The sequence below is a fragment of the Theropithecus gelada genome, chromosome 20 (genome assembly GCF_003255815.1).
Source record: "Theropithecus gelada isolate Dixy chromosome 20, Tgel_1.0, whole genome shotgun sequence".
Taxonomy (NCBI): domain Eukaryota; kingdom Metazoa; phylum Chordata; class Mammalia; order Primates; family Cercopithecidae; genus Theropithecus; species Theropithecus gelada.
In genome coordinates, this window is record NC_037688.1 from 54,510,231 (window position 1) to 54,524,205 (window position 13,975).

Below are 13,975 nucleotides of genomic sequence, written 5' to 3' on the forward strand. Positions count from 1 at the left end.
GCCTTGGCCTCCCAAAGTGCTGGGATTACAGGCATAAGCCACCGCGCCTGGATTTTTTTTTTTTTTTTTTTTTTTTTTTTTGAGACAGGGTCTCACCCTGTCACCCAGGCTGGAGTGCAGTGGTGCAATCATGGCTCACTACAGCCTCCACCTCCCAAAATTAAGTGATTCTCCTGCCTCAGCCCAAGCAGCTGTGACCACAGCCATGTACCACCACACGAGGATAATTGTTTGTTTTTTGTTGTTGTTTTTCTTTTCTTTTATTTTTTTTTTTGAGACTGAGTTTTGCTCTTGTTGCCCAGGCTGGAGTGCAATGGCGCGATCTCAGCTCACCACAATCTCAGCCTCCCAGGTTCAAGCGATTCTCCTGCCTCAGCATCCCAAGTAGCTGGGATTACAGGTATGCACCACCACGCTGGGCTAATTTTTGTATTTTAGTAGAGATGGGGCTTCTCCATGTTGGTCAGGCTGGTTTGGAACTCCCGACCTCTGGTGATCCACCCACCTTGGCCTCCCAAAATGCTGGGATTACAGGCATGAGCCACCGTGCCCTGCCTGGCTAATTGTTTTTAAGTTTTTCATAGAGGCGGGGTTTCACTATGTTGACCAACCTTCAAACTCCTGGGCTCAAGTTACCATTCTGCCTCAGCCTCCCAAAGTGCTGGGATTACAGGCATGAGCCAACAAGCCTGGCCTTTAGCAATTTCTTTTTTCTTTACCCCTTCCTTCCTTGCCTTCCTTCCCTCCCTCCCTCCCTCCCTTCCTTCCTTCCTTCCTTCTCTCCCTCCCTCCCTCCCTCCTTTTTTTTTTTTTTTTTTGAGACAGGGTCTTGCTCTCGGCTCAATGCAACCTCTGCCTTCCGGGCTCAAATGATCTGCCTGCCTTGGTCTCACAAAGTGCTGGGATTACAGGCGTGAGCCACTGCACCCAGCTAATTTTTGTATTTTTAGTAAAGACATGGTTTCACCATGTTGTCCAGGCTGGTCTCGAACTCCTGACCTCAAGTGATCCGCCTGCCCGGGCCTCCCAAATGGTTGGGATGACGGGCGTGAGCCACCGCGCCCAGCTGCCTGTAGTAGTTTCTGACCTTTGGTTTACTCTTCCCCCAGGCCCCTCAGTCTCTGGACAGAGCCCTCCACACACTCCCAGGATTCCTCTGTGTCTGTAACACATACACAATACCAAACTTCCCAAGGGTAGAAAGCCCAATTTCCATGCATCTCTGAAGTACGCCCGCCTTGGTGTTAACCACAGTGTCCAGGAATAATAATGCAATGTGTCGAACTGAAAGAATTAGGTGGCCTTAAGTACACCACTCACTTCTCACACCTTGGTTTCCTCACCTGTGAAACAGGGATGATAGGCAACCTTATCCCATGGGACTGTGATAAGGAAGACGAGAAAGAAAGGCTGTAAAAATTGCGAGCATAGATAACTTGGACCTTGGGAGGCCACCAGTGTTCCTGGGGTTTTAAAGGTTTCTTCTGCTGTGAGCTGGATGCCTTCTGAGCTATGAGGAAAGAGGTTCTCCCTCCTTGGCAAGGGAACCCCCACTGATTTCTTTCCTGCCACCGTGAGCCTCAGTTTCCTCCTCTGAGGGGAGGTGTCTGGGGAAAAGGGGCTGGGACACAGGCTATTGCAAATCCTTCCCGGCTGTGTTTGTCCCTGCAGCCCCAACTCCTGCAGCCATGACTTCCACCAAGCATTAAGGCCATGTTTAGTGCGTAGGGTATTCCCCCTCAGGTCTGCCCTGCCAGCTCCTGCTCCCACCCCAGCCCCATCCCAGGGTGAATCCAAACAAAGGCTGGCCTCAGGGGATCAGCAGCCGCCAAATCTGAGATAGGGCTTTCCTGGCCCTGCCGGTGGAACCTCTGCGAGATGAAGAGCGGCCAGAAGCCCAGGGACCCTCGCGGGCATCGGGGCTCCCAGATGCCCACGCTGCCTGCTCCCACTGGAGACGGGGACAGGGGCGTCATCCCAGCCTCCTTCCTGCTCCCACTGCTGTCCCCTTTTTTCCCCAGGCTGCGGGAGGCAAAGGGTTAAATCCCATAGAGCTGATGCTCTGACTCCAGGCTAGAGGGGCCCGGGAAGCTGGGGTCACTTCCTGCTCCGTCCCAGTCACCCTGAACTGGTCCCCGGGTCCTCAGCCTGGAATCACCCCTTGAGAAGGACCCTAGAGTCCTCGGCGCCTAGTCCGTCCCCCAAGGCAGGGCACTGAAGGGGTTAAGTCCCCTGGGGCTGGATTCCGCCTTCCGGCTTTTCCCAGACCCCAGAGCCGTGAGTTGGGGACGCCTGGGTTCCCAGGGGGTGGCCTGGAGGGCCCGGGACGGCCGCCGGGGAACAATGGGGCCCGGGAGGGGGGTGCCGGGAGCCCGGGCCTGAGCCCCCCACCCGCGCCCGAGGCTGTGGCCGGGGTGGGGGCGGGTGGGGGGCGCGGAGGGCCGAGGATTCTGGGAAGCGCGGGGGTCGGCGGCGGGGGAGGGGAGCCTAGGGATTCTGGGAAGAGGGATCGGCCGGGGCCGGGGGCCGGCGCTGCCAGCGCAGCCCTGGAGGAACCTGGCAGTGCTTGAAGGAGCCAGGACCCCGGGGGCCAGGGCGGGGGCGGATGCCCACGCTCTGGATCAGCAGCGGGACGGGGGTCGCGGCTCCGGGGGAGCAGAAGCCCGGGGCCGACGGTGCAGGCGGTGGGGGGGCCGGGCGGCCGCATTCCCGCCGCCTCCATGTCAGGGTCACCCTGGGCCGTTCCCCACATCTCTCGGGAGGCGGCTCCTCCTTCCCTCCCTCTGCAGCAGGGCCATCGCGAGGTCTCAGGCTGGCGTGCCTGGCGCCTGGGCTCCCAGCGACTCGGCCTCCCTCGGTCTTCCCACGTCCATGCTCTGTGTCGGCCCTGTCATTAACCCTTTCCCTCCTACTCTGGACCACTGGGGGAGAATTTTTTGGAGACCATCGAGGTCCACAAGCTCTTACCTGTCCCCAGCAAACACAGCAGGGCATCCTTCCCGGACCGGACATCAGGCAGCCCCCAATGTGGCAGAGGTCTCCGCTTCCACCACCTCAAAGACACTTACAGGCGGGGAGGGGGGATTCTCGGAGCTTAAGTAGCTGCAGAGATGAAGAAATTAATTTACTTCCTAAACGCTAACTTCTGTCTCTCCTACCGCTCTTTGGCAGGGTGCAGCCAGTCTTGCTTCACCTTGGTCACCTCTCGGCTGCCTCCTGCCATGTCTCTCTTGCCCCACTGCCCCTGTGCACACAGCACCCACCTCACACAGCCATCCAAAGTTTCCAGGCCACACCCAGGGATTCTCTGCAGGGTGTAAATGGTGTGGGACCTCCTTCTAGTGCTTTGTTCATGTGGCCCCGTTCCCTCATCCTGGACTCATCTCACCATTTTTGGAGTGACAGCTGGCTGTTTTTTTGTTTGTTTGTTTTTACCAGGGGGCCACTTGGAACTCCTGCTCTTTTGCTGCCATCCCCTTGCAAACTGATCTTTAAAGGCATTAGACCAAACAGGTGTTCCAGGGGCCAGGGACATCTCATTCATTCATTCATTGATTCATTCATTGATTCATTCATTCAACAAAGTTCCTGGAGCACCTATTCGGTGCCAGGCGCAGTCCTAGGCTTGGGAAACAGCCTCAACAAAGCAGAACAGAAGGAGTAGAAGGAGGGTCCAGGCGGGAGTGGGAATAGGAGGGCTTTGGTGAGGAGTATAGTTCCAGCTCATTGGTGCAGACCAGCAGGCCTAGTCCCTGGGTGCAACTCCTCCTTTTCTAGCCTGGGAACCCTCTGGGTCCCAGGAATTTCTCCAGCCTATTCTCACTGCCAGCAGGCTCCCCATGAGCTGTCCTCATCACCTGTTTCCTGCCAGCCTCCCACAAGCATGAGTCTCACATGACTCCCAAGGTCACCTCGTGCTCTGATAGACAGGGGTGAGCCAGACACGGAGCCCTGCTTTTGTCATCTTAGCTCTGCCACTTCCCAGCCTTGACCTTGGAGAGGTCTCCCCAGGCGTCGATGTACTAATCTGTAAAATGGACAGCCAGATTTCTGGGTCTCCTCACCATGCTGTGGGAGGACTGGGTGAGAGAAATGACACCATGGCAGGTGCTGGGTCCGCTGCAGGTGTTCACACAAGCATCCATTCTCCCCTTCTCCTTACTTTTTCTCTTCCTCTGGGCGGTTCCTGCAGATGCTCCTGGCCGCTTTAAACTGCCCCTCCCCCCACCTCCAGCCTGACCTTCTTTCTGTGCTTGGATAACGGGAAAGTGCCCCCATCCTTTTAGAGGGCCCCTGTCTCCTCTGGGAAACTGGGGTATTTTTTCTTAACCCTTTAAGTGTCTCCGGCAGCCTGCGTTCACTCTGGGGCACAGAAAAGTTTATTGGTCTCAATTAGCAACCCCATTAGAAGGAAAATTAGAGTCTTAATGAGCTTCCTCTGATTAGCAAATAACAGGTTTCCCAGCCTCTGGGCATCATAGGTGTGGGGTGAAAACCTCCTTCCCCTGTGGATGTCAGAGACCGTTCCAGCCCCCAGTCTGGGTTCAAAGGCTTATGAGTGATGAGTTTTTAATTACGCTCTTAAATTCACCTGCTTGCTTAGTTGTGCTCTTAAGATCTGGAGCGAGAATCAGGCCTGCAGGGGAAAGGGGCCACAGCAAGAACCCGTGCCCAGAAAAAATGGGGTTGGAGGACACTGAAGCTCACACAAGGAGGACTGGGGTGGGGCAGGGCGGGAGTGAGGTTCAGGGGGAATAAAGCAAAGTGCGAAATCAGCTCCCAGTGTGCGCTCATCGCTCTCTTCCCCCGCAGGGTCCCTGGAACGCTGCAGTCCTGAGCTCTGGGATGGAGCCCGAGACTGCGCTGTGGGGCCCGGATCTGCAGGGTCCGGAACAGAGCCCCAACGATGCTCACAGAGGTGAGGGGCACAAGAAGGGGCTGCGGTCCCGGCAAGACGGTGGCCCCAGCTCAGGGAGGGGCCTGGACTCTGGGGGACACCCAGGGGAGGGAAGAGAGACCAGACCCCGTGTTCTGAAAGGGGCTGGGGGCTGGAGACTCCCTTTCTCTCTGTAGGTGCCGAGAGTGAAAACGAAGAGGAGAGCCCTCGGCAGGAAAGTTCTGGGGAGGAGATCATCATGGGAGACCCGGCTCAGAGTCCAGAATCCAAGGACTCCATAGAGATGTCCCTGGAGAGACCCTCCCAGGACCCCTCTGTCACCCAGAACCCCCCAACCCCACTGGCTCACTCCAACCCCTTGGACCACCAGACCCCCCTGGACCCCCCAGCCCCGGAGGTTGTCCCTACCCCATCTGACTGGACCAAGGCCTGCGAGGCCAGCTGGCAGTGGGGCGCTCTCACCACATGGAACAGCCCCCCGGTCGTCCCCGCCAATGAGCCTAGCCTGCGGGAGCTGGTGCAGGGCCGCCCGGCGGGGGCGGAAAAGCCCTACATCTGCAACGAGTGCGGCAAGAGCTTCAGCCAGTGGTCCAAGCTGCTGCGGCACCAGCGCATCCACACAGGAGAGCGGCCCAACACCTGCTCGGAGTGCGGCAAGAGCTTCACGCAGAGCTCGCACCTGGTGCAGCACCAGCGCACGCACACCGGCGAGAAGCCCTACAAGTGCCCCGACTGCGGCAAGTGCTTCAGCTGGAGCTCCAACCTGGTGCAGCACCAGCGCACGCACACGGGAGAGAAGCCCTACAAGTGCACGGAGTGCGAGAAGGCCTTCACCCAGAGCACCAACCTCATCAAGCACCAGCGATCCCACACCGGCGAGAAGCCCTACAAATGCGGCGAGTGCCGCCGGGCTTTCTACCGCAGCTCCGACCTCATCCAGCACCAGGCCACGCACACGGGCGAGAAACCCTACAAGTGCCCCGAGTGCGGGAAGCGCTTCGGTCAGAACCACAACCTCCTCAAGCACCAGAAGATCCACGCGGGCGAGAAGCCATACCGCTGCACCGAGTGCGGGAAGAGCTTCATCCAGAGCTCGGAGCTGACGCAGCACCAGCGCACGCACACAGGCGAGAAGCCCTACGAGTGCCTGGAGTGCGGCAAGAGCTTCGGCCACAGCTCCACCCTCATCAAGCACCAGCGGACTCACCTGCGCGAGGACCCATTCAAGTGCCCGGTGTGCGGCAAGACTTTCACCCTGAGCGCCACCCTGCTGCGGCACCAGCGCACTCACACGGGCGAGCGGCCCTACAAGTGCCCCGAGTGCGGCAAGAGCTTCAGCGTCAGCTCTAACCTCATCAACCACCAGCGCATCCACCGCGGCGAGCGGCCCTACATCTGCGCCGACTGCGGCAAGAGCTTCATCATGAGCTCCACCCTCATCCGCCACCAGCGCATCCACACCGGCGAGAAGCCCTACAAGTGCTCCGACTGCGGCAAGAGCTTCATCCGCAGCTCCCACCTTATCCAGCATCGCCGCACGCACACCGGCGAGAAGCCCTACAAGTGCCCCGAGTGTGGCAAGAGCTTCAGCCAGAGCTCCAACCTCATCACCCACGTCCGCACGCACATGGACGAGAACCTGTTCGTGTGCTCCGACTGCGGGAAGGCCTTCCTGGAAGCCCACGAGCTGGAGCAGCACCGGGTGATCCATGAGAGGGGGAAGACCCCAGCGCGGAGGGCCCAGGGCGACGCCCTGCTGGGGCTCGGGGACCCCTCCCTGCTGACCCCGCCGCCGGGAGCCAAGCCGCACAAGTGTCTCGTGTGCGGAAAGGGCTTCAACGACGAGGGCATCTTCATGCAACATCAAAGGATCCATATCGGAGAAAACCCCTACAAAAATGCAGACGGCCTCATCGCACACCCAGCCCCCAAGCCTCCTCAGTTACGATCCCCGAGGCTCCCTTTCCGAGGGAATTCCTACCCCGGGGCTGCGGAGGGCAGAGCCGACGCCCCGGGACAGCCCCTTAAGCCGCCAGAGGGTCAGGAGGGCTTCAGCCAGAGGCGGGGACTGCTGTCCTCCAAGACCTACATCTGCTCCCACTGCGGAGAGAGCTTCCTGGATCGCTCTGTGCTCCTCCAGCATCAGCTCACCCACGGCAACGAAAAGCCCTTTCTCTTTCCTGATTATAGGATTGGCCTAGGGGAAGGCGCAGGGCCCAGCCCCTTCCTAAGTGGGAAGCCCTTTAAATGCCCTGAATGCAAACAAAGCTTTGGCCTCAGCTCTGAGCTGCTGCTGCACCAGAAAGTCCATGCAGGCGGGAAGAGCTCCCAGAAGAGTACAGAGCTGGGGAAGAGCTCTTCCGTCCTCCTGGAGCATCTCAGGAGCCCCCTGGGGGCCAGACCCTACAGCTGCTCAGATTGCGGGGCCTCCTTCCTCGACCGCGTGGCCCTCACCCGGCACCAAGAAACCCACACCCAGGAAAAGTCCCCCAGTCCCGAGGACCCCCCTCCAGAGGCAGCCACCCTGTCCACAGGCCAGGAAGGTGAGGGGGAAGCCCCTACCCCCATGGGGAGCAGCAGCCATGGGGAAGGGGAAGAAGGGGAAAGCCCCAAAACCCGAGTGGAAGAAAAGCCCTATCTGTGCCCCGAGTGTGGAGACGGCTTCACAGAAGTCGCGGCCCTCCTGCTCCATAGGAGCTGCCACCCAGGTGTCTCCCTGTGAAATGGGTCTGGAGACCAGGGGCCTCGCTCTCTCCAGAGAGGAACACTGGATTTTTTTTCCCCCAAAATAATTACATGGGGAAGGGAGGATAACCCTATCAGATGGTAGTGGAGTGGAGGAGAAAGAACCCTGGGGAAAAAATAGTGCTTTTACATCAGTGATGAGAAACCCTATAAAATTGTTGGTGGGAAGCACTTATAAGGCAGTGGAGAAAAACTGTTGGGTTAGAAGCCCTATAAATATGTAGGAAAAAAAAAGCCCTTTAAGTCTGTAGCAGAAAAACCCTATAAACCATAGTGGATAAGAGCCCTATTAATTGTAGGAAGAGGTCCCAATATGTCTCTGAACAACCCTATAAAACTGTATCAAAATCCTTAGGAAAATCCTGTAGGGTCGGGGAAGTGCTGCGATGGCACTGACCCGGGAGGAGCGACCCTCAGAAGGTGCAGAAAACACCTGTCCCTCGCTGTTCCACAGGGTTCTCTCCCAGCGGCCCTGGACAGTTCCAGAGGCGAAGACGCCCAGCTGGGGGAGTGGTGTGGGAACTGTGTGGAACTGCAAAGGAAGAAAACAGGAGAAAAATAAGTGACCAGGAGCTCTGGGGCCCCCAGAGAAGATAAGACAGAGACTAGGAAGAGAAGGTCCCGTTCACTGCACTGGGGTTCCTTGGGGTTTGAGGCCAATGTTAGATGAATTGTGTGTGTTAGGGAAAGAGGCCTGTGGAATCCCTTATCAAAAAGAACCCCAAAATGGGGAAGAAAAAACAAATTGGCAAGCCTTTTTAAAGGCTGAAGTTTGGGGTGCAGAAACATGGTCAGTATAAGAATACTGAGAAACCACCGCAAAAATTAGGGGGAAGCAGGGGTCAGTTCCTGTTAGATTACTTTGAGGGGAGCAAACCAAGGTGGGGAAACTGCTCACATGGAACTCAGCTAACTCCAGGCCCCTTCTTGCTTCCGGGAGCTTGTGAAACTGCAAGTTGCAGGCAGGTCCCAGCTCTCAGGCTGCAAGGGTTCTCCCCACACCAGGCAGGACCACCCTTTCTACCTGCCCAGCCAGGGACTTCTACTCTGCAAGGCCTCCAGGGATGGCGGTTGCCTCCCACCACATTCTCAGGTCTCACCATCAGGAGGTTTTTCCTGAAACCTAACTGCCGCCAGTGGCAGCTCATTTCCTCGAATTCTGTCCTCAGTGAAGAGGGAGAACCGCTGCTAGTCAGACCTCCAAAGAATAAAGCCCTTCAGAGACTTAGGGCCTGCATGTGGGCCTCCCTAGCCTTCTCCAAGTCAGCAGGGCCACAGAATTTCTTAGAAAGCTTTGATTAGCCAGCAACTTGATTTTAAACTTCAGCCATTCATCTTTGTTGGTAGCAAGGCTGCCTTGCAGGATAAGGCAGCCGCCCTGGTGGGGATCCAGGCATCCCACGGACTGAGCCACAGGTCCCTGAAGAGTCCGCAGAGGCCGTACTACCCTCCTCACCCTGGTACCTGGAGCCCTCCAGGGTTGTGATGATCCAGCCCAATCTCAGCCTTGGGATGGATGGGAGGGATTCCACCCATTTGGCTTCTCTCCTTAGCCAGAAACCTTCAGAGGGAAACAAGGATGAGAAAGGCTCCCTTGCCAGGCCCATCTCACTTCCCACACCACACAGTTACATGTTCATAAACTCAGCCAAGCCTGCTCACAGGCCTGGGCGTATGTGGCGGGGGAGAGACTACTGCCCTGTGAGATGGTGGAAGAGAGAAAATTCTTGAATGAAACATCTGTAACAAGAATCCCATTCCCTAATCCTGGAGACCCCTTCAAAAGGAGAGGAGTCTGCTCAGCGCTGGGTCGGAAAGGAAGTGCAGGCCAACCCCAGTAGTGCGCTGTCCTGGAGTAAGGACTGAGATGCCAGCTGCGGGGCCTGTCAGGAGTCGTGTCTCAGACCGGGGTGACCGGGATTTTTGCAAAGCTGTGGAACAGACCTCTAATTCCATGACCTAAAGGTTCACACAACCTTTATGCAAATCCTTCCTCCTTCATCTATCGTGGCCCCAGCGGAATGACCCTAACATTTAAAAGGATCGAAATCTCAAACATTGCGGGAGGAAAACAGCAGGCCTGCTGGGGAGAGGGAGAAAGCAGGCCTCAGGATTGTGCAGAGAACCTTGTTGCCATCTGCGTAATGCCCCAGCCTACCCAAGTGCCAGGAAGGGAAGCACTACTGAGGGAGGGGCTGCCTGTGGGTCTCCCTAACAGAATGCCGATGAAGGGGTGTCCCTGTAAGACTGAGAAGTCCGCCAAGTCTAAGCAGATTTCCCTGCCCCCCAAGATGGTAGCAGAAACTGAAGTTGTAGAGACAAACCCCTCGCAAAGCCAGAAGCAGATGCCCTCAGAAATGGGCCTAAGGAATCTCCCCAGAAGAGAACTGAGGAGCAGCTTTTGGGGCTCAGAGGCCAGTCCGAGGGGAGGCAGGCGGTGTGGCCGAAGGCCGGCGCAGGCCTGTTTCGGACTAGGGTGTAGCATATGTAGTAGGATGCTCGCATGTTGTAGGGATGGGTGAGGGCTAAGGGGCTTGGCTCTGGTACGGGATGGATGATGTGAGCACAGTTTGTGGGGTCAGGCATTTTGCAGTAGGAAGGGGGCAGGGTCGGAGACCTCTGGGGTGTGGCCTGTTCTTTCTTGCCTACCTCCCCAAGCTCCTTTAACCAGGGGCTTTCCTCCCAGAGTGAGCTACGTCTCGGGAGGATCGAAGCAGGGAGGTGGCAGTGGCTAGAGTTGCTCAGATCGGCTCAGATGAAGGCCCAGAGGTCAAAGCATTTGCCCACCAGAACTGAGTCTGGAAGGCACTGTGCAACCAAACCCTCTTGTCCAATCACATGCAGACCCCAGGCCCCTCAGAAACACCCTGGTGGAGGGAGGAGCCCAACAGATAGGGTCAGGGAGTCAGTGGGGAAAGCAGAGGGGAGAGCTTAGAGTGAAACTCGAAACTGCTGTGGACATGGAGGTCAGATGGGAACTTGGAACTGGGCATGAATCCTGAATGGTGGGGAAACTTGAAGCCATCACAGCCAAGAGGTGGGGTTCCGTGACCCGCCCTGAGGTCAGCAGCTCCCAGACTCCTTTGCCCCCACTAGGGAAGCCCCAGTCACCTGACTTGTCCCCTTGGAGTGAAGAGAGGCCCCACTTTTGAGTGTTGTGTGTCCAAAACAGTGTTGTGTCACCGGTGGTCATGTTGCTTAGTTGAAGAGAATAAAGGGAATAAGATTTCCTGGGTGTTTCTTGTTTTTTTATTTCAGCCTAGAGTGAGCTGAAAGAGCATGGCCTCACCTTAAGCCGGAGCCCAGGAGTGACTGCAAAAGCTCAGGCCAGCCCCAGGCCCACACTTCACCCAGGGGCCCTAAAATCCCCATCCAGTACTGGCTTGTGGGAAGCTGAGGAGTTGATGAAGTTTTAAGCTGCACACCCTTGGTATGGAGAGGGATGAATCTGATGAGATGGCAGCAGAGCCAAGCTGTCCTCATCAGTGCCTGGCCTCCCCACCAGCAAGACTGTAGAGTGGCCACCTGGTGGCTCTGGCGCTGGCCAGCTCAGGCCCAGCCGTGCAGCCCCAGGGAGGCCTCTCTGGCCACCATACCCGCACCCTGCCACGGGGAAGTTCTGAGGATCTAGTTTCAGAAGCTGGCATCCACCACTCCTGGTTCACTTGGGGACCCTGGGAGAGGTGGGTGGAGACCTGGCTTATCATCTCACTCCCAGGATGTCAGCCCTTGTGCCCTTACTGTGTGGAGAGGCTGAGGCTCAGAGAAGGGCAGCCACTTGCCCAAGATCCACAGTAAGTCCATGAAGGAAACCAGAATGGCCAGGAACTCAAGCATGTTTTGCACCCACTCCATCCCAATGTCAGGCCTGCCTCAGTGCTCAGTCTCTTGGGCTCTGGGCCTGGCCATAGGGGGTTGGGGGGGGGGTCTGCCCCAGCCAGGAAGTGTCTCCCCACCTTTCCTGTACCCCTCTGACCACACCCCAGGGCAGGTTTAGTGTCTCCTTCCCTTCCCCACCTGGAAAGGGGGTTGGGAGGAGAGGAGAAGCAAGTAATGAAGGCTACTCCACGTTCTCTGTGTGCCAAGCCCTGGGGACACTGAGGTCCATCAGGAGTCCCAGTGCTGGAGAAATCTGCAGAAAAGTGACTACAGCGGAAGAGCAGGCACAGGCAGTGACTGCTTCAGACATTTCACAGGTCTGTGGACCCAGAGATGGTGCCTGCCACAGCGGAGGGCCAGGAAGCTTTCTGGGGAAAGTGACCTGAAAGATGAGGGTTGCAAGAAGACCCTAGAGTAGGTATTATGGGTTGGGGGTGGGACGGGGGACAGGGGTGCATAACAGCTGGGTACGGGCTTAGAGCAGAGAGGGGACTCTGGGAAGACAGAGGCAGAGAGCAGAGCCCACAGTGTGGAGCCCCTGGAGGAGCTCGGGGAAGGTACCACTTGGGGGTATTTGAGAGTGACATGATCTCTCCTTTTGCCACAAGAATAGGTGATTCTCCAGGTCTGGAACTCAGGAAAAGAAAGTGGCTGGAGCAGTTAGGTCTTTTCAGCTTAGCTATAGCCATAACCATGAATAAACACACCCAGAGTGGCAAAGTAGAAGGTCTAGCTTAGGGGTGGAGAAAGAACCAGCAAAAGACGGTATAAGAAAAACCAGGACAGGACAGCGTAGCACCGCTGGATGCAAGGCAAGTTTTGAGAAGAGCGGTCAACGTCAGGCAACTCACTGGCCAATCACAGGCAGTGCCCAAGGTCTGGCTGAAATGGGCATGTCCACCACTAATGCCAACATCTGTTCACTCCCAAGAAGACAGCCAAGGTCAGGGTGGGCCCAGGAGGAGTTTTGGTCTGCCAGTCCCTGGGCAGTGGCCCAGGGTACCGCTGCCACTGGGACCACTAGGGGTGGTAAGCAGTCAAAAAATTAAGGCAAATCCTCCGGGCACCAGAGCCTCATGGGAAATGTTTATTAAGAGTTTGGTTCCTGGCCAGACGCGGTGGCTCATGCCTGTAATCCCAGCACTTTGGGAGGCCAAGGCGGGCGGATCACAAGGTCAGGAGATCGAGACCATCCTGGCTAACACGGTGAAACCCCGCCTCTACTAAAAATACAAAAAATTAGCTGGGCACGGTGGCGGGCGCCTGTAGTCCCAGCTACTCGGGAGGCTGAGGCAGGAGAATGGCGTGGGACCAGGAGGAGGAGCTTGCAGTGAGTCGAGATCGCACCACTGCACTCCAGCCTGGGCGACAGAGTGAGACTCCGTCTCAAAAAAAAAAAAAAAAAAGTTTGGTTCCTGGCCAGGCGCAGTGGCTCACGCCTGTAATCCCAGCACTTTGGGAGGCCGAGGCAGGCGGATTACAATGTCAGGAGTTCAAGATCAGCCTGGCCAACATGGTGAAACCCGTCTCTAAAAATACAAAAATTAGCTGGGCGCAGTGGTGCACGCCTGTAGTCCCAGCTACTCGGGAGGCTGAGGCAGGAGAATCGCTTGAAACCGGGAAGCGGAGGTTGCAGTGAGCCGAGATCGTGCCACTGCACTCCAGTCTGGGAGACAGACTCCATCTCAAAAAGAAAAAAAAGGTTTGGTTCCTGCCACATCAGTGGTTGCTGCCCCACTGACATTCTGGGATCTTCACCCCATTCCCTCAGACTTGACCTTGAGTAAGTGGTTTGATGCCGACTTTTATTAGGTATGAAGACCCAAGAGGAGAGTTTTGCCCCTCTGATAGGGAAACCGAATGGCCCTTAGAGCATATATCTAGGGAGACAATGCGGAGTTATTTGGCATTTATAAAGAGCCCAGGCGAAGGCGACTCCTGGAAGGGAACTGCGCTTAAGGAGGCCTGGCTGACCTCCACCCGTGACCCGTGCGGCGCTCCTGAGACTGGCGCTGTACAGGGGAGCAGGTGGTCGCGTCTCTATGATGCAATATCCTGCGTTTTTCCCACCCTCGCATCGCTGCCCCAGGCCATCCACGCTTCCTCGGCGGCCCGATGTCCTTCCCCGCCGCGGGCCACGCTTCCACCAGCGTGCCCGCCGCCGCCGGCAGCCCTGCCCCGAGGTCACCATGGCCCGCGTCTCCGTCTCCAGTCCTCTCCAGTCCGTCCTGGTCCAGCAGCAGCGGCCCCGCCCAAGCCCCGGGTGCCAGTGGAGCCCGAAGGCGGACAGAACCGCTAGTCCTCGCGAAGGCGCCACTGCTGAGACACACGCAGCCCCTGCCGTGGCCATGGCCCTGTCGCCAGCGCCGGAAGCAACACCGCTTCGCACGAACTCTGGCGCCCAGCCCCAGTCCCGCCTCGGTGAAGGATCCGTCCGGTGGGCCCGCAACGCGC

At 57.3% G+C, this 13,975-nt stretch overlaps 1 protein-coding gene across 2 annotated transcripts; it reads left to right on the forward strand.

Moving 5' to 3' along the window:
- Positions 1-2,085: 2,085 nt before the first annotated feature.
- ZNF629 (zinc finger protein 629) lies at positions 2,086-10,873 on the forward strand. Of its 2 annotated transcripts, none has more exons than XM_025371425.1 (3): positions 2,086-2,277; positions 4,813-4,918; positions 5,055-10,873. In XM_025371425.1, exons 2-3 carry the CDS (start codon positions 4,907-4,909, stop codon positions 7,617-7,619), a joined length of 2,577 nt encoding a protein of 858 aa, XP_025227210.1. In that variant the 5' UTR covers positions 2,086-2,277; positions 4,813-4,906; the 3' UTR covers positions 7,620-10,873. The 2 variants fall into 2 exon arrangements, with proteins under 2 accessions (XP_025227210.1, XP_025227209.1); XM_025371424.1 differs by having other exon boundaries at positions 5,074-10,873.
- The last annotated feature ends 3,102 nt before the right edge of the window (positions 10,874-13,975 follow it).

Coding starts and splice junctions, on each gene's coding strand:
- ZNF629 (XM_025371424.1), top strand. CDS start 4,846: ATGGAGCCCGAGACTGCGCTGTGGGGCCCGGATCTGCAGGGTCCGGAA. Junction 4,919..5,073: donor CCCCAACGATGCTCACAGAG/GTGAGGGGCACA, acceptor TTCTCTCTGTAG/GTGCCGAGAGTGAAAACGAA.